Raw genomic sequence first — 25,067 nt, forward strand, 5'->3', positions numbered from 1 at the left:
TATCCTTCTTCCATCTCAATATGCTGGCTAATCCATAAATGCCAGGAAAATGTTTATAAATCAAAATCAAATGAGTTTTCCTACAAGTGACCATCACACAGCCCTTACTAGGAGTTTTTATTCTTGGCCATCTTTAAAAAAAAATCTGATTTACAAGATCAGGGTTTCACTTTCAGTAACTGGAAAAGCTATCGGGAACATACCCAAGTGTAAATTAATATCTCTGGCAGATGCACTAATTAAAGGTACATTTCTGATTTTGAGAACCACATGCAGCACTGAGGGTAGAGGGAGATATAGCACCAGGATTAGCACACACATTTTACACACAGATAGCAAAGCCAGGCAGCACCTCGTGGGGACACTTAGGGGAGATTGCTCAGATGCGGGATTTATAACTTTAAAGAAGTGCTAAAGCAAGGGAGTCCACCTGGTGCTAGCCATTGCAGGAGAGGTCATGGTTTTGGCCCATTTTGAGGCAGTGAGGGCTGCAGCCACTCTGGGTAATTTTCACACACAGTAAATGCAAGGAGCTGGCCCCTATGCACAATGGGAGAAGGAACTCTTTGGACACACATACATGATAGACCTACAGGTCCTAAACTGGATAGCAAGGTTTTTCACATCAATTGCACATCAGTTAAAAAATGTCAGCACTTTATCTGGCTAATGAACCCATTAATAAAGAAAGATTTCTCTCTGAGGTGGGATTTTACACAATTTGAATGGAATTTTATTTGGGTCTAATCAGGGCTGGCAACAGACTTCACCAGGCCCTGGGCAATGTAAAGTAGGCCCAGCTCTGGGCCCCCAGGAAGGGTGGCACCTCAGACAGAAGGGACAGGCTAGGGGCAATCAACCCTCAGTGCTGCCTGGACCACACCATGTTGGGCTCCAACCACCGCTGCTGCTGCAGAAGCAGTGATGGTGGCCCAGAGCCCCAATCTCTTTTAAATCACCAGGCCCTGGGGCAACTGACTTCTTTGTGCCCCCACCCACCCTCAGCACTGGGTCTAATAAAGATCTCCGGTCCTTCAGATCAACAGAATTGCACATGTGTGTTAAAAGAAACCCATGAGCTTGAGAATCAGATTGCCATTTGAAAATGTGTATTAAATGTTATTACAAGTCACCCCTAAGGTTTCTAGATGGACTTGAGAAGGGCTGGGAGGAGCAGTACGCAGGCTGGACCTCCCAAGGCAGCACCCTGCCATTGCCCCACTAATGCTGACCCAGCCGGGGTTCCCCAGGCAGGGCCACCGAGCTACTACCAGCCCTGTTCAGCTGCTGCTTGCCCTGCTACCTCCGGGGGTTCCTCAGGGTTCCCCAGCTCCAGGTGGCCTGGACACAACCAGCCCAGCAGCTGCAGCCAAGTCCAGCTGGCACCAGAGGTTTCCTGGGGTTCACTGGCCCCACTGTCACTGAGGATTCCCTTGCTGTGGTCAGCTGGCACCTGGCCCTGCTGCAGGGTTCCCTGGCTGGGGCTCCCGGGCCTCTGTGTGGACATTGTTGCCAATGTATTGGACATGTTTAGGAAGCTTAAAGCCAGGAGTATCTGGTGGGAGTTTGTATCCAATGGGAAGGGCATGTAAGCCAGCCTCCTGATATAGATTCTGCAGGAATCCTGCTGCTGGGGTTCCCTGGCTGGGGCTGCCCAGCCACTGCCAGTTCCGCTGCCAGGAGCTCTCCAGCTGCCTGATCCCACTAACACCAGGGTTCTCCTGCCTAGCTGCTGATGGACCAGCCAGGACTCCGCAGACCCTGCTTTCTCCCAGCTGGCTCCACCCCACCTCCCAGGGCTCTTTGGTTCAACAATGTCTATGGCCTTGCTGGACCACAGATGTTGCCAGACCAGAAAGTCCTAGATTTGGGAGGTTCAACCTGTAGTAAGATGGATTCAAGACAGATTCCAGGCTTCTGTTCTATTAATGAAGGACTTTCACCTGACTCTGTATTTTCTGTCCTTTCTTGGCTCTTAAGAAATCTGGTGTATCAAGGATTGACGTGTATTTCGTCTTTTGCTTCTTGCCTGCAGCTCGGTAAACAACCTAGAAGGAGACAAAACAACCTGGCAGTTATTTCCTTTGTTATAAGTGTTCAAATAGGATTTAGTTGATCAAAGCAAGGAAAGGACAAGGTCTAAAATAGATCAGGAAAGCCAATGAAATGATCTGAGATTAATTTGATCCTTGCTGACGTGAAAAGATAAAATAATGCAATGCTTACTTCACTCAAATGTGCCTTCAGCTCCTGAACTTTCCTGTATTCCGGAGTGTCCAGAACCACACTGTATTTATCCCGCATCTTCTTTGCGGTATTGGTGTACACATAATTAGACTGAAAAGTAATAAACACAATATATATGGAAGCTGTATTATTCTCAGAAGTGTATAGAAAATAAACTGGGGAATCTAACATGGACAACCAGTGCTATAGCAGCATCACACTCTGTTCCCAATCGTTTCAATTGGTTGTCTAATTGCATGACATAAAACACTCAGAGTTCCTTAATCATTCTGATGTAGCATTTACTATAGATCATCTTGACAACTGTGCATCAATACATAATGAATCAATATTAAATTATGTGTAAGAAAAAAGAACATACCCAAAGCTCCCGCAAGTGACGAGCACGGACCATATCAGGAGTATCATATAGGAAGCAACCCAAGCCCCTTAACCACTGTAGATCTTCTTTGTATTTATTCTGTGAAGCAATCAGAAAATGAGAAAATTAAACGTAGATCCTTTTGGGAAAAAGTAAATAAATCAAAGTCACAATTGTGACTTTTTTTAGCTTGTATATAATTTAAATATCAAGCCCAATTCTTCTCCCATTGACATACACAAGTATGAACAGGAAGAGAGTTTGGCCCATCACATCCAAAGGCAAAGTATCTTTGCTTACATCACTTGTGATATCTCCAACATAGCGACAATGGATCACTTGAGGGGTGTATGGCAAGGAAATCAAATGTCCCTGCATCTTAAAGTAATCGGACTTGTAGATCAACTAAAAGACAAAGGAAAATATTATACTTTTTTGATCATGCTGAATATACCAAGCTTCTCTTTTTTATCAAATGGAAAAATAAGACATACATCACTAATAGCTTCCTGTGTGGCTTTGACTTGGCGGATTTCTGGTGTGTCAGGGGTGGTGTGAATCTTGTCCTTATTTTTGTGGTATGTTTCCCTATAAAGCCTCTGCACCAAAAGAGACAATATTCCATGAGTTAAAAACAACTCTTAAAACAAACTCAGCATCCTGGTTAGTAGAAAATAAATCGCTATTACTCTGTTAACCCCAGACTTACTTCTACTTCCATGTACTAGATAGTACAAAAGGACAGGAAAAATGGAACCATTTTACTAGAAAGGTTTGGTTCTTATATAGTGAAGAAATTTCACAACAACTATTTTATTAATATCTTGGAAGTGTGTTACTGAGAATTTAAGGCCGAGATCACGCAAACACCTATGCACATGCTTAACTTAAGTATATGAATAGTCCTGTTCAAATAACGTGTGGGGTTTTTTTGCAAGTTTTAGCCAAAAATATGGATCTCACTAGCACCAAGACCTATCAATTTCTCAACAGCTTTTATTAAATAATATCCAGATTGTTTTATAAAATTATGCTGTCATGTGTTTTATTATACACTGGAAAGATCAAATGATGATGCATTAATACATAAATATATAAAATAACATTTACAGTACCTCATTAAGAACTTTATTCACTTTCTTTATATGCTCAAAGCCAACAGCTTTGGGTCCAAGAGTGTAGCCTTTAGCCTTGATGTGCTCATATGCTTCTTTGTATTTGAGCTGTGATTTGAAAAAAGGTTTAAAATAAAAGGGTATAAGAACAGTCACATATGATGTTGACTTGTGACTGCATCTATAATAAATGTCTGGTTTTCTACTACTATTTACAGCCAATATAAACGACATTCAGGTTTTGGGTTTGGCAGCTTTTGCTGACAGAAAATCCACCCTGAAGATGGCTTGAACCGTACAGAGAGACAGATTTTTAAAGGTATTTAGATGAGAATAAGTGCCTAGGCACTTTTGAAAACCATGGTAGGCATCTCTATGCATTTGTAAGCACCTAAATACCTTTAAAGATTGGGGTGAAAAGGGAAAGAAACTCCAAGGGATGTTCAGATTCAGCTCTCTCCATGATAGAGTTCCCCAGCATAAATCAAAGCCACAATTTCCTACTAGATCATCCTGATTATCCAAAGAGCACCTGCTCATCCACAGGGGTTACTTTTTCTTAGGTCAATATGGCTCCCACTGACATAGGGTTAAATCAAACCCCGAATGGGACCCATTTGAATCCTGAACTCTGGAAATAAGTCACAAACATCTTTAATGGATAAACACGATGATAACAAATATTTCACAGCACATCTGGATTCTGTAACTAAAAATTATGTAGCAGAGGCTAATCTTTGGGGAGCTAGTTCTATTGAGATTAGTTATTTTGCTTCACTTCTCATACATTTGATAAGGTATAAATATCAGAAGGAAATTTATGTCATGACAGCAAAATGTTCAGATCTCTGTATAGCTCCTCAGCTTTTACAAATACATGGGGCAAACATAACTGGCTGCATAACTACATAGCAACTTCCAATAGCAATATTGTACATTCACATATGATGCCTAGAGATCACCAAATAGTCTCTTGCAAATCAGATCTTAAAAGAACTCAATATATTACTTACATCACTGCCAATATATTGGACATGTTTAGCAAGCTTAAAGCCAGGAGTATCCGGTGGGAGTTTGTATCCAGTAGGAAGGGCATGTAAGCCAGCCCCCCGGTATAGATTCTGCAGGAAAAATAAGAGTTACAATTACAAAAAATATGTGAGGAAGTTTATTGGTATTATATATCAACTATCCTCTTTGCAGTATATCAAATCCTCCCGATTTAACTCCACTGAGATCATCTGAGGCATACATAGAAGAGATAATATATCAGGAATACATTTCTATATACTTTAGGAGCAAAACAGTCTAGCCATGACAGGACAGAGGAAAAGCTGAAATTGTCATGTAAGCTGGGTTTTAGATACAAGGAAAATGAACTCTCAGTGTCTAAACCCAGAATGCAATAAAGATATGCTGGTTGGGTCTTTGGTAGATGACTTTCTAGCTGGTTTTGAACAGGCTGTATTCTGGATCTCCAGCCTTGGAGGGGAGCAAAGGAGACACTGGTCTCAGGCTCTGAAAGGTTTGCATTCAGAGTACAATCATACCGGACATTCTAATGGTGAGAATTCCCTAGAGTTTTGTAAATCTGAAATCTACATTCACAGCCTCCAACAGAGTTGAACAGATTACAACTATTATTCTTTGGCATACAATTAGAAAAGAAAACTTGATACTTACTTCACTCTGTATCTTATGAGCATGCCTTGCCCGTACCAAGTCCACTGTTTTATCAGTGGGGGTCAATTTCCCTCTAATATTATGCACATATTCATGGCGATAGACAGCCTAGGAAATAAGAACAATTAGCCTATTGATAGAAGTTTGTGATATGTGTTTTCTCACTATTGTGGGTCAGTTAGTGTTTCAGGTTTATCAGCTGAAACATATGGGAGGGAAAAGCTGCACATTCAGGGTATGTCCAAGTAGAATGTGCTTGCCATGCTGATGAAACCAGCTGTTGATTACTATTCTATTGACGATAGAACAAAGGATGCCAGTGAACTAGCATGAGATTATTCAAATACATAATTACATGTTATATTATTGGAATTATTGAGCCATGATATATATAATACAGGCATAAAAAGTGGTAATAAATACTTACATCACTCAGATTCTTGCCACTAATGACATTCTGGACATAGTAAGGGGTGTCAGTGATCATGGTGTAGTCATTTTTCATTTTCTCTGCCTTTGATTTGTACTTGATCTGAAGAAAGAAATAAAACAAGTTGATTTTTCCAAGTGTAAATTGTTTAATTAAACAACTTGCTTATGCACAATATTAGTAATTCAGTAAATTATATTTAAGCAAAAAGAAAAGGAAAAAGTATTCAAATAATACATTTGACCAGAGTCCCTCCGCCCCCCCAAAAAAAAGAACCGAAACCAGTTATAGCACTGCACTCTAGGAACACTAAAATACACAAGTTATTCCATTATTAAATATTTATATGTACCACATAAAACCATGAGCCCCAAATATTCTAAATAAAAACTCTTAAGGAGATATGATCAAAACCATTATCCACAAATCTTTCAACTACTTAATCCTCAAAGAAAATTTGCATGCAAAAAATGATTCATCAAAATCAATGTTACACTATTTCTAGATTGCATTAATTTTCATTCAGTGCTGCTATACGGTATACACAGCAGAGTGGCCCTGATTCAGTAAAACAGTCCCATTCAAAGAGAATGCCTCACTTGAGGTCAGTTAGATCTAAGCTAATTCTTATGTACTTTTCTGAAAATCCAAATGCTTACGTGCTTTCCTGGGGGGGGGGGGGGGGGACACCTATATGACAACATCTAATTAATGCAAATCAATAATATTTAAAGAGATGAGTCTGTACATTTCCATATGAGGAGGCAATTCAATGCCCTTTCAGACTTTGTCTTCATGGTATACAGCATTTAAAGAGTGAGATGGACTAGATGTGGAAGAAACTGAAAAGCAGAACCAAACTAGAGACAGCTCAGACTTACGTCATCGCGAAGGTCATATGCGTGTTTTGCATGGAGAATTTCAGGAGTATCCCACACAAAGCAGCCGATGCCTTTCAGCCAGTTGAGGTCATCCTTGTACACAACCTAGAGTATTACAGAAAACAAAGGAGTGTGTGAGAATTCACTACATCTTAATCCCTTATACACTAACCATAGCTGGCAGCTTTCAGTAGTAAATATTTTCCCCAGTGTTCTGAAACTAATTTGTCGGGACCCTGGTACAAGAAGCATTATTTGCTCTTTTAGCCCTTAATTGAACTGAGGATACAGGGTGAGGGAGCCTGTACAATTAGAAGTAGTTTGATGGGAAGGTTTCCAACTAATCTGTATTTTGCATAATGATGCACTGCTGTTCAAATGAGTTATACATAGGTCATTTCAAAATCCAAGCAATTTTGCAAAAGTCAGATGATTTGTGTGTGTGTCAGATTTTGGGGGTCCCTCCCCTAAAAATTGGAGTGATTTTAAAAACAAAATACAATCAGAACATAGTTTAAAAAATTCTAAGCAACTGACTGGAAATGTGTATTTTCTGGAACTAAGCAGAAAACACGAACATCTTCAGAGAGATCATAAACCTGTGCTAATATAAGGAATTGTCACAACTTATTTGCAGCAGTTATATTTATTGGTATGAAAGCTGTAATAAAAAGCAAGAAGTACTGAAAAAAAACCCTGTAATTCTAAACTTTTTTGATATGTGGATCTATTCCATGGACTAAATTCACTTTACCTGCATTATAGACAGGGTAAATGGGCTGCACCCAAATATTGGATGGAATAGCAGCAAGGGATGTGAATGGGTAATTGGTTAACTGGTTACATGGTAAGTATTATCCTTGGAAGGTGATGCTTATGGGCTAATGGTTAACCGGTACGTGGGAGTAGCCTGTACTCATGGCCAGCTGTGAGCAGAGGGCTGCTCTAGCCCTGCCAGACCCCAGCATGGGGCTGCTGGCTCTGCCAGTCCCATGTGGAGCCAGGAGAGTTTCCCTCTCTCCCCCCCACCACCTGTACTCCCTATGTTTAACCGGTTAACCAATTGAACAGGATTTTACATCCCTAGTAGCAGCTACTGTCCACCAGTAACACTTGCAAGTTCTACTCAGGCCACTGGATTTGCAGAAACAAAGCAATCATGGAGAGCCTTTTGCTGCTTGGGTCATCCGACCTGGGGCTTCCAAATGTCCAATGTCCCCAGCAGTTCTGATTAATTACTTTGGGTAGCTTATAGACATTGCATGGGAAGCAGTTTGGAGAACTGGCTGATCACTACAGTTGCAGTGATGTGATCTTATTTTAACACTGGAAAAAGTCAACAGTACCTGGTCAGTCTGATCTAAGTTAAAGACCTGTGGGTAAGCAAAGTCTTGGACAACTGTTATGTGTGGGCATATCGCAATACACAAATATTAAAATCTCCAGACATTCTAACATTTTTTTCTGAAGCACAATTTCACCTAAAATAGACAGACTCTAACAACAGAAATCTTTTTTGAAAGTTGAACAGTGACATAATATAATTATAGGCTTACTTCACTGAGCTGGTCAGTGACTTTTCGAACATGAGCATTGATCTGAAGGTCTGGTAAACAGGTCCATTCGTGAAGATGTAGGCGATAATCAATTTCACTGACTTTTTTCTGTGTGGCCTTAGCAGATACTATGTCTACCATGTCTGGAAGAATGTGGATTTTGGCCTTATTCTTCTCATATACTTCTTTGTACAGACGCTATGAAAATAAAATATGTTAAGAATGTGAGAAAATAGTCTGAAACATTTTAAATGGTTGACTTTCCTATGCAACAGAAGTTATAACATGAATATGTTTGTTCTAAGTAGGCTTATTAATACGGAAATTTTGTCAAGGTAGACCTGGTTCTACAGAGACACTACCAAAGGGTTAGTCACACAAACATATTTCTAAGGTTCATAAGTATTAATAGTTGCCACACTTATTTAAATATGAAATCTTGATGAATGTATGTGGATGTATTGACTAGCAGGAGAACTTAAATTTTTAAAGAAATGCTTACATCAATGTTAAACTTGCCAACTCTAAGGCATCTTGCTGTATTGGGATCATCTTCAACACTTCTGGGTAGAGTGTAAAGTGCTTTAAACTTGTCATATTCTTCCCGATACTTGACCTAAGCAGACAAGAAAAGCAAATAAAATGACTTTCTGCAGTAAGACAACTACATTTTTAGAGCAAAATTCAATGGAGACTGTAGTGGGAATGACTCCTTTGAAGTGAGCAATGCCATACAGATAATGACAACTTCCAGATTAATTTTGTAAAATAGCAGGAATAAACAAACTGATTAATTTATTGGAGGAAAATGATTCCAGCTGTCTATAAGTATAAAGACTGATAGAAAAATTTTGGGGAAGGTAGCTATCTTTTATAGATCACAATTCGGCAAAGCATCCAAGAATGTGCATGAATCTATCTATATTAAGCAAAGCACTTAAGCACATATGCAACTTCAAGCACAAGTTTAAATATTTTGTTGCACTGGATGGATTGCTGAATGAGGACCCTTGGATATATGTCTTGTGTAGTTATTGTCAGCAAGAGCTTTCCAACAGTACCATAAAATGTGAATTTAGTTCATTAAAAAGATGAATCACAGAAATATGTCTTTGGTGGAACCTGTGTGGTTAAATCCACCCAATGTAACAATAGCTCAAATTCAGATCTAGTCAGAGGTTTAGATTCTGTTGTCTTACATCTAAAAATTGGAAATACAAAAGCAAAGAAGTTACTGAAAACAAACTTTGGCTAGGTATATAAGAAGCCAATATTTTATTGAAGTAGTTGGTAGACATATTGAGAAGGGCCTTGTTTAGAGCAAGAACCAAGTTGTGGTCAATAGATATTAAGCTGCCATGAGAGAAGTAAGTACTTGCATTATTAAGAGTGTACCTATGCATAGACATACATGTGAAAAACAAATATACAGTAAATGTTAATTTTTTTTATATTCTGTTAACTTACAATACTAGCATTATGCTTCAGTTCTTTGGCACGAGATAGAGATACAGCATCAGAGGGCATTTTGTAACCAGTGATTTTCACTTTATCCCAGGCTTCCTTGTACAGGTTCTGAGTGGGAATACAAAGATCACTGAATATGTTTTTCAAAACTCTTACATAACACACAGTGCAGTAGAGCTATCAAAATCATCTGTAGCTTAACTTAAACCCCTGCTGATCTCTGAACTCTTACTCAAGCCTGAGAGACTAAATGTTGGTTCAGAATAATCACCCATCAGGTCCAATATCAGAGGGGTAGCCATGCTAGTCTGAATCTGCAAAAGCGATGAGGAGTCCTGTGGCACCTTATAGACTAACAGGTCCAAAATCTCATCCCACTTGGGCCCAATCTCTTACAAAAATTGCTCCCCAATTTATGTGTACTTTGATACAGAGAATCAACTTAACAAGACACTGTATTTTGCCTAGCATATAGAACGAAATAGCTTCCAAAAGCAAAATAAATCCCAGTACACTACCTCCTTGAAAGAAACAAAAGAATTAAAAACACTCACATTGCTAAAAAGATGTTTCAGATTTTGGGTTCTTTCATGATCCACTGTATCCACCACTGTTGTATATTTGTCCTTATTTTGGTGATAATTTTCTTTATATTTCACCTTTAAGAAAGACATAGTGATTAATTTGATGTATTTTAACTATCTCTGGGAATGGGGGAAAGCTTCTGGATGGGAAAAGGGGAAGGACTCACATCACTAGCATGGATGCCGCTCTGGACCGCAGTCACATAAAGTGGCGTATCAGTAACGGAACCGTAGTTCTTCAGATTCTCTTTTCCTGCCGCTGTGTATTTCAGCTAAGAAAACAGACAAGAAGCATTGAGAATAACTAGACCTACTTCCCCATCAATTTCATCATGCTTTCCCGGTTCATTTGCCATCTAGTCCCTTTGTTAAATTAGGTCTTTATATATTATAATGTTTATTCAGAAATGGTTAAGAGCATGAAGTCTTGTGAGCTGATCCTTCATGACACACTTTCAGAAATGAAAATTCCACATTTAGGCACTGCAATCTCACAATCTTCAGAGTAAAATAAACTAGTGTGTTCAAATTCTGGCAAACTGGTATCTTTTTCAGTTCTAGGTTCTCTGCGCTTCTCAACAATAAGAAGATGTCTGTATCAGATACACATGAAGATAACATTGCAGGGACTTTTTTTGTGTGCTGATCTAAAGCATACTTTACTGCATCAAGTCCTGCTCTCAGCTATGGTGGAAATAGAAATGAAATAAAAATGTGGCCCACTAGCTCTTATTTGGGGTAGATTTGCTTACTTGGCTTTGGAGATCATATGATTTTTTAGCATGCAGGATTTGCGGGGTATCCCAGACATAGCATCCAATTCCTTTCAGCCAATTTAAGTCGTCTTTATACACAACCTGCAGAGAAGAGAAACCAAATGAGTTCCCAGGAAATGTGTACCCTACCTGACATATGTTAACTTCATCTTCCCCAAAACAAATCCCTGTCTCCCACATAGCAAGGGAAAATGTGGCTACTGGCTATGACCCAGTCTTGTTCACTGATTAAAATCAGTTTTGAAAGCTTATATAGAAGTACGAAGAAAAGCATTCAGTATCACAGATAGTCTGTTTTATTTTCAGCCTTTTCTATAGACATTTATATGAAAAAAACAAAACAAAAGTGGCAGCACAAAGCATGTGGAATCAGGTCACTAAGATGTATTCAGAACTTCTTGGGTAAAAAGGCCCATTTCACATTGATTTAACAGTACAATTATATGGTGAAATAAGCCAGTGCTTTCCAACCTGTTTGGTCAATTGTACCAGTGTAATGGACATTGATCACCATCCTTAGTGCAGCACCAAAGGGGGCAGGGCACAGCACAGGTAAACCACATTGGCACTCCTCTGAATCCAGGAGCTTCTGAGGGCTGTGTGGGCCCCTGCATAAATTAGAGTTGCCTGAAGAGAGCATTATGATGCCTGAGGATCACTGCAGTGTTGCAGTACAGCAAACACACCGCACCAGCTCTGTGTATTTCTGTAGGACCTTACCCAAAGGCAATGGGGGAAGAAACCCTAATGTGGACTCCAGTGGCCTCTAAATCTTCACTTTTTTCCTAATTTTAAAACCAAATACTAAATAACAAGTTCATGAAAAATCCTTCAAGAAATTGCTTCTCTACCCCACCCCTCAAAACGGTATAGTAGAATCAATTAAATCATATTACTAAGTAATTTGGAAGCATGGTTATTAAATCTTTAAAAATTTCATTTAACCAGAAGACTTGTGAAGGAACCAGAACTTGGAATGACTACATAGGGTACGTACATCACTTAAAATCTCCTGGGCTTTCTTGGCCAAAACAACATCATTTTCCTCTGGTGAACAATTCCACTGGTGAAGGTAGGTTCGGTACTCAAGATCACTGAGGATATATTGACACTTTTTCGCCAAGAGGTGATTCAACATATCACTTGGAATATGGACATTTGCCTTGGTGTCTTCATAATTTTTTCTGTAGGCCAGCTAGAAGGAAGTATGGGGGAGAGAGTAAAACTGTATGCCTCCCTGTCTAAGGCATAGTTCTGACTATAAACAGATTGCTGGCTACATCACAGGGTTTAATCCAGCACCCTTCCAACTCAGTGGCAGAACTCTAATTGATGCAGTGGGATCAGGACTGAATCTATAATGCTGAAGAACAACTTAATTATTCAATTAAAAATTACAAATTAATTCTACTGCAGTGCTATTCGAGAAGGAATGGCCATTCTCTTGTTCGATTCACACAACTGGTTAGAAAAATACAAAAAATTCTAAACTCAAACTACTACTTTTAATCTATGAGGCTGGGGAAACATTTCTAGTTGTTATGAGAACTGTTTTTGTTCTTCATCAGACCTGTTATTTAGGGATGTTAGAAAGTAGTAGACTAGTTGACTATTCGATAAGTATAAGCTTATCGGGTAGTCAATTGGAGTATTGACTACTCACTCCCCACCTTGCTGTCTCTATAAAGCAGCAAGGGGGAAGACAGGAGCCAGTGCTGGGGGCAGCCAGCTTAAAAGTCAGTTCCCCCCAGCACTATCTCTGTGATGCTGCCTGCCGCCTGCCCTCTGATAGAGGCAGCATGGGGCGATAGGGGAGGCTACTGTAAAGCAGCCTCTGCTGGCAGTGGGCCGAGGCTTCCCATGGGTAAAGGCTGCTCTGGCAGCAGCCTATTGCCGCAGTCAGCCCTGTCCACCGTGAACAGGGCTGGCCGCTGTAAAGAGGAGCTGCTGGACTCAGCGTGAGCCAGGATTGAGCAGTCCCGGCAGCTCTTACTACATTTAAAATGCAGAGCCACATATAGGTGGCTCCTGGAACTGGCATGAGCTGGAACTGCTTAGTCCCGGCTCAAACCAGCTCCTGGAGCTACCCCCGCTGCGGCTCTGCAGAGCAGTCCTTTCGACTAATCTTGTAGTCAATACGAATTGTATCAACTACAGAATTAGCCAGATAACCTCAATTTAACATATGACTATCTAGAGCTCCCTGTCTAAGTGCATGCACTGTAGTTGTTTGTAACTGTATGTGTGCCTTTGAGGTTATGAGCAAGGTGGGAGTGGTAACAGATTCACTAGCATGTGTATCACTGTCTAGCTAAATCCCTATTAAAATAAACAGGCCAAGGATATAGAAGTGCTGCTAGCTAACATTGAACTCTAATCTGAATTCTCTGTTAAGCTATGGTAGCTTGAGTAATACAGTACCACTCTCTGCACAGATTTCACACAATGGCAAGCAATAAAAGCATATGTTTTTCTCTATCCTAATATATCTAATCATTATATCTCTCCTCTTAGTTTCCTAGCTTCACATATAATTGTTTTTTCCTACCTAAATACCCATAGTTCAGAAAAGCATATGCCAAGGTAAAATAATGTTATGATTTCATCAATACAGTAACATTAGCTAGCTGAAGGATCAGAATCTAGCACATATTAACTATGGAAAAGAGAAAATATTACATGAAAAAAAAACTCACCGCACTTCTTAGTTTTTGGAATGCTAGAGAATGAACGACATTGGGGAATTCGGAGATATGCTTCCCAGCCAGATAATGTCCCCTCTGCTTCTCATAGACTGCTTTGTATTTAAGCTGAAGAACATTTACATGGAAATTGTTGGGATCATTAAAGTACACAATGCCACAAGGAAGAGAGACAGGATATCATTTTTAAAGATTCATACTAACCTCACTGTTAATATAATCAGCATGTTTAGCTCCAATGAGAGGGATGTAGTCTGGAGGCAAAGTATAGCCGATGGCCTTACCAGTTTCCCATGAATGCTTATACCGTTTCTAGACCAAGAAAACATATTTAGGTTTTGATTACGTGTACAGAATATTTTCCAGTAAACATTCACATTAGCAAAAGATGTGGAGTCAGCTTCTTCCCCATTTACTTCACAAGTGGCTGCACTGAAGTCAGCAGGATCACTCCCAAGTAAGACGTTTCTCAGTGTGAATAATGGGATCAGAATCTCTGCCCCCATAGAACAAAGCACTTGAGCATGAGCGTAACTTTGAGTACATGTATGAATCTCAATGCTTTCCTGAATTGGGGCTATGGCCTCTAATATTTATATCCAAGGAGAAAAAAGGACCTTCCATAATTTAAACAAGAAGGTTGGTATTAAAAGCCCTAGCTAGAACTGGGAGAGATGTATAGCCAGATGTATGCCTCACAAACATGCAAACCTTCCCAGGCCTCCTATCAGTATTATTTATGGTAGCTCACACAATGTGGCAGGTGTTTTCCAGACAGATGCTTACCATGTGTTAAATACTAACATGATTAAAGGCTATACTATAAAACTTTTAATAATATCAATGATCAGTTACCCACCATGCAGGTTTAGTAACTCAGCTATTGAAGTTAAGGAGCTATTCAGCAGTGTGAGTAAAGGGTTCCCAATTTGGCTTTTAAGCAATAAATTAAACTAAGTTTAATCAGTAGTATACCCAGAGATTTCACAAAAATCTAAAACATTTTCCTACATACAAAATATTGATAATACACATAGCCCATGCAGAACATTTTCATTGTAGATCTCAAAGAACTCTACAAAGCAAGGTAAGTACCATTATCTCTGTTTCATAAACGGGACACAAAAGGAAAGTTACTTGCCCAAGGTGACTCAGTAGGAGAGTCAGGAGTAGAACTTTAGTCTCCTTAGTCCCAGTCCAGAATTCTATCCACTGGGCAATTACAGTTAACATTAAAATATAAAAATATTAAGTTTAACCATCTGTTTGATATACTGTTTAGGAAATCTTACATCACTATAGAGCTTAGACATCTCTCTGGTGTGGTTCAATACTGGAGTGTCATCAGAACCAATGTAGTGGCCTCTATCAAGGTTAAATGTTTCCTTGTATTTCAGCTAAAGAAGAAAATAAAGACCGTGTTAATGACTTAGAGGCAATGAATTACTTAATTGGTCTGCTTGTGAGAAGCAGGTGTTTACTGCCAGTTGTACTACCTTATCTAAATTTTAGGAGCTAGTGCCCACTAAATACTCTGGAACCTAGGCAAGTATTATCATGTTTTGTCAAAAATTCATACATTACTCTAAGTATTTGAAAACTCTTGATCTGTAGAAATATTTCAATAGGTACCCTGTACATTCAGCAAGTGCCATAAAACATACTAAACTGGCTTCACCCATAACAGGATTACATTTTTGGAGATGTTAAATTTTCTTTAAAAATTCAAAATGCAATGGAACAGTAATATTGTGTTGCTCACTAATTTAACACTTATACAAAACAAAATTGCATCATTTATATAGTGTTAGCTGTAGACTACAGCCTAACAATAATAATCAAGCCATCTAATAATTTTAATAAAACATTATTTTGTTTCATAAATAATGCTTACGTCACTCTGATTGATAGAGTTGATCTTTGCCAAAACAACATCTGGAGTATCAGCCACACTCGTGAAATTGGAATAGTTATCAGTGGCTTCTTTTATATAGGCTCTCTGCAAAGAGATATGACAAAATCTTCTTAAATACCATGCACTGGAAATAGGAGTTAAACCTGTATTTGTGGAAACTTTCACTCACCTTATTTATTAACTCTTGGGCTTTCTTAACTTTCCTGTGTTCCACTGAGTCCAGAGGGATCCACCCACAACCCCGAATCCATTCCAGATCAGATTTATAGATATTCTGAAAATATGAAAACAAACAAAGAGATATACACATATAATACAGACAAAAGCTTGAGTTAAGCCATAGTGACATCTTTTGATAGTTTAAGCTTGTGCCATATAGGCCATGTACATAAACCCTCAAAGAATCAAAAGCATATGATATATATATGAAATTACTTACATCACTCTGTAGATCATAGGCCTTCCTTGCCTGGATGCAATCATTCTGGTCAGGGTGACATGTCCATTCATGTAGGTATTGCCGATAATCAATATCACTGACCAGTGTCTGGCATTCCTTGGCCGCCAAGACAGATACCATATCCGCAGGAATGTGAACATTAGACTTTGATTTGTGATAAGCTGATTTGTACAATCTGTCATTCTGGATCTTGCCTGCATGTTCAAACCACACCAGCTTGGGATCATCTCTCATAGTGGGAACACCAACATAGTGACCTTTATGATTAACATACTCAGCTTTGTATTGTAGCTGGTGAGGAGGAGGAGAAAAGATATTTAGAAGTCAGCACTGAACACTATTCAGCCTACTTGTTCTCTTTCTACTCTGTATAATTAGTTTTCTTAAATATCAGGAATGGACAGAACTCGGCATATAGGCAAGACAGTGCTAATTACATCTACATTTTCAGTACAATATATGTATGCTACAGGATGAGGTGAGCGATAATGTTAAGATATATACTCCTCCCTCTTTATGGGACTGCTACTATCTACCTTAATCTGCTGTTACCTTTTAAACAGGCGATACAGCAACTTCTTCAGCACAACTAGATCTCCTTATACTTACTGTGCCCTAACAATTGCATAGTTTGAAAAAAAGAATTTAAAAATTGCATAAATAATTTGCCAAGCTGTATTTAAAGTACTACTCGGAGCAAAGTTAATCGTTTTATTTAGAAATGTGCATATTCAGCTATTGACAAGCAACAGCTACAAGAAAGGGTGTATGGGGAAAAGGAGAGCATCTCTTTAAGGGACAGGTTGGATTCACAACATGAGGTTCATCACAGTGGTCCTGCCCTGCCCTGGGAGCTGAATTATATAACTAAGAACAGGAAGCTGCACAGGAAGAAGAGAGGATTAGAAGTCAGACAGACTGGAGTCTGTGTCACCAGGAGACTAGTCTTTGGTGAGGACTGTGAACTTGGGAAACCTGACTCTGGGGCCTGATGAATTGTTTATTAGAAGGGAGCATGATGTCTGATTAATGTGTGTGTTGGCTTCTCTTTTCAATGGACTGAATCCCCTGTGGCTCTACTTGTAGAAATTAAGGTTGGGCACATGTGCAGTGCCACAACAGGCCCTCACTTTTACACATTAGCACAGCATTCACTATTCACTCGAGACAGTTTCTGAGTCCCTCACCTATGCTCACTTCAAAGGGACTATGCATGGAGTAAGGTGGTAAAAGCGAGTAAATGTATCAGAACCTGGGCCTTACCCAGTCGCACCCCTGTAATAGATAAAACAAGATACTACAGACAGCTAGAGGGTATTGGGCTGGAGAATGTCAGTGAAATAGGGATTGGCTCCTCTGAAGCCTTTCAAAATGAATTGCTGAGGTTGTGGCTTTGAACATTTGCCTTCTTTTTTTGTCAGGTCCCAAGCAGAATCCTATGGAAGTCACGTGATTACTTAAAAAGAACATCTTTACCTCGCTTTGGACATCACTGGAGTGCTTGGCATGACGAAGCTGCACAGCATCAGGAGGTAAAAGATAACCAGTAGCTTTCTGTTTTTCCCAGTTTTCCTTGTATAAGTTCTGTAGGAAATAAAACACGAGAGAAAGTTATGAAACCAAGAATAAAACCATGATAAGCATCACTCCTGTGGATAAGCAACCATATAAAATGTTAGAAGCTGACTCCAGGGCAGTCTTAGAAAGACAATCAGTTGAAAAATTATACACCCCCCCCCCCCAATAAGTTCTTGATGTCACTTAAAATTGTCAGATGATCAAGTATTTCAAGGTGGAAAACACACATACCTGGTTAAGAATTCTGGCAGCTTCTCGGACCATTTCTTGCTGCGGTGTATCTGTTAGAGTGTAATTTGACTTGATGGCATTCCAGTCTTGGTGGTATTTAATCTGCAAAAGAGGATTTATGGAGTAAATGCATTTTAAAGTCATCACATTTAGAAAATGTAATTCAAGCCTTCATTTATACATATGAAATCATTATAAGGATTATAATTGCCTATATGTTCAGAGCCAAATTCACCCATGATGTGAAACAGACAGACATTAAAGAACGGAGGAAGTTAGGTAGGAAAGGCAACTCCAGGATCATGGTCCAAACCCATGCACCTTTGGAGTCATTATCCAATTTGTACTGATGCAGGAAATAAGCAGCTCATACTGGGTCTCAAACTGCAAAGTTCACAGTGGTTGGGAGGGGTCACTCTTCTTCAGAAACCAGGGCCTTTCAGCACAAAGTAAGTGGATGAGTTCATCAATACTCTGATCAGTCCCACATATTCAAAGGCTCTGCTGGTATTGGGCCGGAATGTGATTTGAAATACTTTTTTCCCTTTTAAAGCTAAAGTCTTGCAGATACATTCAAGAGCTCCAAAATAAACCAAGATACTTACATCACTCTGTATTTCACCACTATGTTTTGCGGTGATATAATCAACTCTATCCGCCACTGGAGTAAACTTGAGAGATTCAGCTTTTGTGCGGTACTTTCTCTGTATAAGAGAAAAAAACGAAACTATAATCAAATTATTTTTCAGTACCTTATACTCAAAACAGAACAATTCCATGTAGCGAGAGAAAGAAAGCTATATGGAAGACCATATTTAATTTGCTAATGCAAGACAAATATAGTGAAAAGATCCAGCTTCTTCTTACAAAATGTAGTAAAAGTAATATGTTCATGCATTTTGAAATTACAGACACTTTCAGTTATAATCATGCTTGTGAATATTTAACACTTCTATTTAATTCTTATCTTACCTCATTCAGGAGATCTTGGACATGTTTGACATGGTTGATTCCAACAGAGTCATTTGGCATCCACCCAATTCCACGTAGCCATTCCAAATCAGATTTGTAAACAGCCTGGGAAAGAAAACAGAATCCACATCTTCAGTCTGAGTTCTCTGTCTGACACACTTTAATAAATATAGGTCTGAGCAACTTGCCTTTCACTTAGTAGATTTCAAGGTGAATGCTATTGGGCTTAATATCAATGTCTGTAAGGGTATGTCTACACTACAGTGTTAATTTGAGTTAATTTATTTCAAAATAGTTAATTAGAATTAAGCTAATTGAAAATAATGTATCTATACACAAAAACTATTTTGAAATAGTGTTTTGCTATTTCAAAATAGCACATCCACACTGAGTGGACCCTGAACCGAAGTTAAGGCTGGCCAGAACCAGTACCAGCAGGGCATCAGATTAGGACTTAGTGTGTGGGACTGCTGCCTGAGGCTAACTGAGCTCCGTGCTTAAAGGGACCCTACCTCCACCCCGGACAGACAGTTCTCAGGGTTCCCCACTTGCTTGTCTACCTCGATGAGGGACAGCAAAGCAGTCCTGTCTTGGAGTGCCCTGAGTGCCCGCACTCGGGACACCACAGCACTTGGCCACATGGAGCCAGAGCTGCCCCTGGGCACGCCGGTGCATCTCATGGGGTCGTTGCCATCAGCCCGGCTGCACTTGCTACAGGCTGCCATCTGGAGGGTCCATCAGGAGGCTGTCAGGATCCAGGAGGCCCTGAGGGAGAGTGTCTGCCCCGAGGAGCCCTCAGAGCCACCTGGGTCCTCCCCACCGGGGGCTTGTGCTCCATTCCTCCCTCACATCCTTCCACTTACCCCTCCCTAGCCTCCCTTCCTCATGTCAAACAAAAGACACGTATGTTCAAAAATAGAAACTGTGTTTATTGAACAAAACTGGGAGGGGGAATGAACCTCTGGGGAGACTGGGAAAAGGAGGCGGGAGAGGGGAAGAGAGAGGGTGGGAGAGGAGAGGGGGAAACCTGGGAGGAGGGAGCTGGAAGGGGGAAACAATGGGAAGAAGGGGGAGGGGAAGCTCAGGGCCCAGAGTTGGGGGTCTCGCCGGACCAACTTGATTTTCATGCAAACCTGCTCCTGGGTTCACATGTGGCCTTTGGTGGCCAGGCTGGCAGCTATCCTGCCATAGTCAGCCACGTTCCTCCGTCTAGTGCAGAGATCATGGACGCTGGGGGCATCCCCCCCAAACCTGAATAAGGTCCATGATCTCCACCCTGGAAAAGGAAGGCGCCCACCTTCTCCAGCCCCATCAGCCTGCTTGGAGCTGGCAGACTGCTCCTGGGGAGCGGTGGAGGGCTGGCTCCCAGTTGTTTGCTGGCTCATGTTTTGGGGCCATTGGCTCAGGGGCTCCGGTGGCCACTGCTGGCTCTGGGCTGGCAGTCTTGGAGCTGGCACAGGCACTGTGGCCAGGGTCTACCCCTTTAATGACTCTGGGGCTGGGGGAGAGGAGAGTAAGTTTTCCTGGGCACCACCAGAGCTCCCTGGGAAGGGCTGGAGGCCCCCTATTTTGAATTTGGTGTTACTCCTCATAGAATGAGGTTTACCAAATTTGAATTAAACACTCTGCTATTTTGAATTAATTTAAAAATAGCTGTTTGCATGTTTAGATGCTATTAAAGTTAATTCGAAATAACAGCTGTTATTTCGGATTAACTTTGCAGTGTAGACATACCCTACAGAGTTTGCCAGATCTTAAACTTGATAGTAAGTCTGGTAAGTAATTAAGTTACACAAAGTCTCAATCAATTTCACTAACTACTTATATGTAGTGTTCTTTAAGAATGCTCTGTCTTTTATCATTCAAACCAGAGAAAATCTAAGCTAAATTTTGATCATCTGTTGCCAAAACATGTTTTTATTGTAAAAATGTAATTCATAGGAGATCAATACAGTTTGTTATTAAATGGCTTTAAATGTCTAGGTGCAATTGGTGCTTTCTTACTGGCTGTCCATGACACCATAACAATATATGTTCTGATCAATACATGCATAAGATTAATTGTATTGTTTTACTTTATACAGTTCAATTTATAGCTTTTCTGCCTTTGCATTTATACAATATAAAACAACTTGATACATATTATTGCTCAGCAATTACCTAATTTTTATTTCTTATTGCTTAATTATTGTATCTAGCATAGTTGTAGCAATAATGGTCCCAAGATATTGGAAAAGTGGCTCGAAAAGTTTGTCTCACTCACAAACAGAATTTGGTCTAATAATATATATTACCTTGTCCTTTCATTTAAAAATTAATGCATTTATATTTACAGAATTATAGCACCTGTGACCTAAGGTTTATCTCATGTACCTTGCTTGCCTTAGTTTGAATGCAAGATCTTTTATGGACCTTGTTGTCACACAAAAAGCCTGAAGGGGTCAAATTTGTATTCTTCTAGGCCAGCCATGAGCCCTGCTGGTGAAAATACCAGATGTTCTTTATCAGACTGCCTTCATCAGCTGTAACTCCCTATGTTTGCTAGCAGAGAGCCGAGTATGGGATAAATAACATGACCTCAGTTCTCAGCCCTGTGGGAACATTGAGAGAGGCATTGGGCCAGTATGTACACACTTGGTAAACAGCTGTAGTATAACTAGTGTAAGGAGTCCCATGTCTAGTGAGTCTCACCAGGGACCTAGATCTTGGAGGGTGCTCTGGATTCCCCCAGCTGGAGGCACTTCCACTGAGGCCTGGTGCAAGGTGACAGGAACGGGACTCCACACAGACTGAAGGGGCGTAAGCATTTCCAAATGCCTGTTGCTCATTTTTATGCATTGCTCTGCCTATGCTTATTGACGTGTTACTTTGAAATAGCTGTGTAACCATCTTGGCAGTATTAAGCCTGTAATAGTAGTGATGTAGTGAGATTAATAAAAGCAACTATCCCTAATCAACTTTGTCTTGAAGCAAATCTACAATACAACCCTGTTGGGCCCTGGCCCTGTGAGCTGACACTTTTCTTTTAGTTTGTTTGGCAGAGAACTATAATACTTATAGTGCTAAAGAAGTAACAATGATGGCTTAAAACTTAACACCTATTAATAAAAAGTCCAGTCTAACTCCAACTGAATTCAGTAGAGAAGACAATATTATAGAAGATAAAATATGAATATTTGTAAACTCACATCACTCTGCAGTTGATAGGCTTTCTTGGCCTGTATCACATCATTCTGATCAGGCAAACACGTCCAACGATGCAAGTAATTACGATAATCAATATCACTGACCAAAGTCTGACATTTTTTGGCAGCCACAATGGGAAGCATGTCCACTGGACTACTAAACTTTGTCTTCCACGTCTGAAAGTGCTTCTTGTATTCTAAGTCACTATGAAGCTTGGCTGCATGCAGGGCCCATAGTATTTTGTTATCTTCTCTCGCACTCGGAGTCCCAACATAGTGTCCTTTCTGCTTCTCATGTTCTAATTTATATTTATACTGGATATAAAGCAAAGACCACCATGTAAATTACTAACATTTCAGAGGCTTTAGAAATGGATGTGAAAAACTAGAATTGCCTTCTTTCCATACTTACATCACTGGCAATTTCTCTTGAGGCTTTGGCTACCTTAATTGGGATGGCATCTGCTCTCAAATCACAGCTCATCTTCACTTCATCCCAAGCTTCTTTATAAAGTTTCTGTGAAGTCAGAGAATTGGCCCATCATGTTTCTAGTACATTGACATGTGCAATCAGCGAAACATGCTACAACAATTGTGCATTTAAAGTAGCCGCATTAAAAAACTTCACTATCAGTCATTCTTGTGTATTGTTCAGCATAGCTCTGAAGTAAATGAAGTCACCTGTTCCTTTACTGCCAATACAACACAGTACTTTCAGCACTCTGAAGGTATAGATAGTCTAAGGTGCTGCAATCAGTTTTGTAAAGATTTAAGAAAAGTTTGTAAGTGCTAGCAATTTTCTTACATGAATAAAATGTGTGACTTCAATACTGCACTAGATTGCCAATATTCAAGCAATACCAGGAAATCATCATCAGTAGCACTTTTAATGGTTGTTACTTAAATATTTCCAAAAGACTAAATACTTAAAAAATTATATTCATAGAGGGGCGATGTTCAAAACATCACATGAGGATTGAACCTTTGACTCTTTCACTGATTTCAGTGGGAATCCACATGGCTCAATCATGTATTTTCAAAATACTACAGAATCTTAAAATTCAGAAGATATAGGTAATAACGTTTAGAAACCTAAGAAATCCTGTACATATACTTACATTGCTAACATGAATAGCATTAGCTTTGGCAAGGTTGATTTCAGGTGTATCTGGCATCACATGGATCGTAGTCTTGTCCTTATCCCAAGCTTCTCTGTATTTGGGCTGTGAAAATAAAAAATGGTTAAATAAATAAATATGCTAGTCCTTTTGTATAACTTCACAGTACCCTGGGCCAAAAGTCCACCCAGATTTATCAACACTGAAAGTCTAAACTTTTGGAATGTTTCCAAGATACACTAGTTATTTTACAGTAATAGAAATATAGCCGTGTTAGTCTAGTCTAGCTGAAACAAAAACCAGGACTATGTAGCACTTTAAAGACTAACAAGATGGTTTATTAGGTGATGGTTTCTGGCCCACAAAAGCTCATCACCTAATAAACCATCTTGTCAGTCTTTAAAGTGATACATAGTCCTGTTTCTAGTTATTTTACAGTTTAAGTTAAAGATTTTAGCAGTGAAATTTTCTTTAATTATATATTGCACTGAAATAGTTTTATATAATAAGCATGAAGTAACATACAAGGCTGATTTGTGCAGCATTGGTCTTAGCAAGGAGAACATCTGGAGTATCAACAATATTAGTGTATTTCAAGCTTTCTACGGGTGTGCGGTACATCTTTTCACTCAGAATGTCTTGGGCATTCTTCACTCTCTTCACGTCCACGGAGTCATTTGGCATCCAGCCAATGCCACGCAGCCATTCCAGGTCAGATTTATACAAGGCCTGTATCGGATAAGGACAGAGAGGAACATAACTATCCATAGAAACACCTTCATTACTTTAATCCTTACTAAATAATGTAGATGGAAGGAAAATACTAAACACACTAGAGCTGGAGACTAAACCCCCTTTTATTGACTTTTATAAAGTTAATTTGTACTTTTGACAGAGTAGATTGGGTGATTTAAATCACCAATAGGAAAATCTCAATCTAAATAATTGATTTTGATCAATTTTTCCATTTGTCTTTCAGTTATTTTCTAAATAAAGGTGTATTCTCATTAACTGATAAATCATTCAAACATGCTGATTTACAATTAAGAAGAGATTGAAACATCCTTTTGCAACCTCTGAAGGGTACACTATAACTATAAACATTTATTTAAGCAATTATATCTTAATATTTCAGATACTTATAAATTGTAACATACTATTTTAGTATATTAGAAAATGGTGAATGATATATTGACTCATTACTAGATAATTAACTTTTTGCTCGTGATTTGTGTCAAACTACATTAGAATGGTAACTGAAATTTAATTAAATCCATAAAACAGCATATAAGCCTTATTTTTATTCAATAAAACAACCTTAAATGTCAGATAAATAACCTTTTCTTATCAAAACATATTTAACGTTCACTACAAAATGATTTATTCGAAAGAGTAAATTAAATTCATTACTTCAGGTCAGCACAGGAAATTTTTCAGATGTGTCTGGTTCCCCCAAATGATTCAAGTCCTTAATTTGATACATGACATCTTATACTATATTTATAAAGCAAGTTTTTTATAAAATTTCACGAATTCAGCATATTTATTATTTATTTAAATGTTTTGGCATTAAACAGAACTCCACTATAATTTAAAACAGCAACATTTTAAAAAATCAATTTTATCAAAAAATATTTTTTTTTTAAATCATTGATTTTTATTGACCCTTTTCAGTATAATATCTATCAATGCAAGGATCAGAATTTGTGGGGTTTGCACCTCAGGAATGCATGTAGCTAGAATGGTAGGCAGAAAGACTCTGAGAAGAGCATTTTTGTCATGCCTTTATCAAGTGATCATATGCAG

General features: G+C 39.2%; 1 protein-coding gene across 36 annotated transcripts in view; it reads right to left on the reverse strand.

Annotated features, from left to right (window-relative positions):
* NEB (nebulin) overlaps positions 1-25,067 on the reverse strand; it is a 193,670-nt gene that overhangs the window by 52,485 nt on the left and 116,118 nt on the right. For all 36 annotated transcript variants that reach the window (XM_075933364.2, XM_089779722.1, XM_075933387.2 and 33 more), the window contains 31 exons: positions 23,787-23,990; positions 23,262-23,366; positions 22,556-22,660; positions 22,147-22,458; positions 18,959-19,063; positions 18,592-18,690; positions 17,987-18,088; positions 17,654-17,761; positions 16,157-16,468; positions 15,887-15,991; positions 15,697-15,801; positions 15,095-15,199; positions 14,007-14,114; positions 13,797-13,910; positions 12,098-12,295; positions 11,077-11,181; positions 10,492-10,596; positions 10,295-10,399; positions 9,741-9,848; positions 8,776-8,889; positions 8,274-8,471; positions 6,718-6,822; positions 5,834-5,938; positions 5,407-5,514; positions 4,737-4,844; positions 3,724-3,831; positions 3,103-3,207; positions 2,909-3,013; positions 2,609-2,707; positions 2,227-2,337; positions 1,944-2,048 (listed from right to left, as the gene is read on the reverse strand). In XM_075933364.2, coding sequence (XP_075789479.2) covers positions 1,944-2,048; positions 2,227-2,337; positions 2,609-2,707; positions 2,909-3,013; positions 3,103-3,207; positions 3,724-3,831; positions 4,737-4,844; positions 5,407-5,514; positions 5,834-5,938; positions 6,718-6,822; positions 8,274-8,471; positions 8,776-8,889; positions 9,741-9,848; positions 10,295-10,399; positions 10,492-10,596; positions 11,077-11,181; positions 12,098-12,295; positions 13,797-13,910; positions 14,007-14,114; positions 15,095-15,199; positions 15,697-15,801; positions 15,887-15,991; positions 16,157-16,468; positions 17,654-17,761; positions 17,987-18,088; positions 18,592-18,690; positions 18,959-19,063; positions 22,147-22,458; positions 22,556-22,660; positions 23,262-23,366; positions 23,787-23,990 — 3,981 coding nt within the window. The remainder of the gene's footprint in view (positions 1-1,943; positions 2,049-2,226; positions 2,338-2,608; positions 2,708-2,908; positions 3,014-3,102; positions 3,208-3,723; positions 3,832-4,736; positions 4,845-5,406; positions 5,515-5,833; positions 5,939-6,717; positions 6,823-8,273; positions 8,472-8,775; positions 8,890-9,740; positions 9,849-10,294; positions 10,400-10,491; positions 10,597-11,076; positions 11,182-12,097; positions 12,296-13,796; positions 13,911-14,006; positions 14,115-15,094; positions 15,200-15,696; positions 15,802-15,886; positions 15,992-16,156; positions 16,469-17,653; positions 17,762-17,986; positions 18,089-18,591; positions 18,691-18,958; positions 19,064-22,146; positions 22,459-22,555; positions 22,661-23,261; positions 23,367-23,786; positions 23,991-25,067) is intronic.

The sequence above is a fragment of the Pelodiscus sinensis genome, chromosome 7 (assembly GCF_052426305.1).
Source record: "Pelodiscus sinensis isolate ZL-2025 chromosome 7, ASM5242630v1, whole genome shotgun sequence".
Classification (NCBI taxonomy): Eukaryota; Metazoa; Chordata; order Testudines; family Trionychidae; genus Pelodiscus; species Pelodiscus sinensis.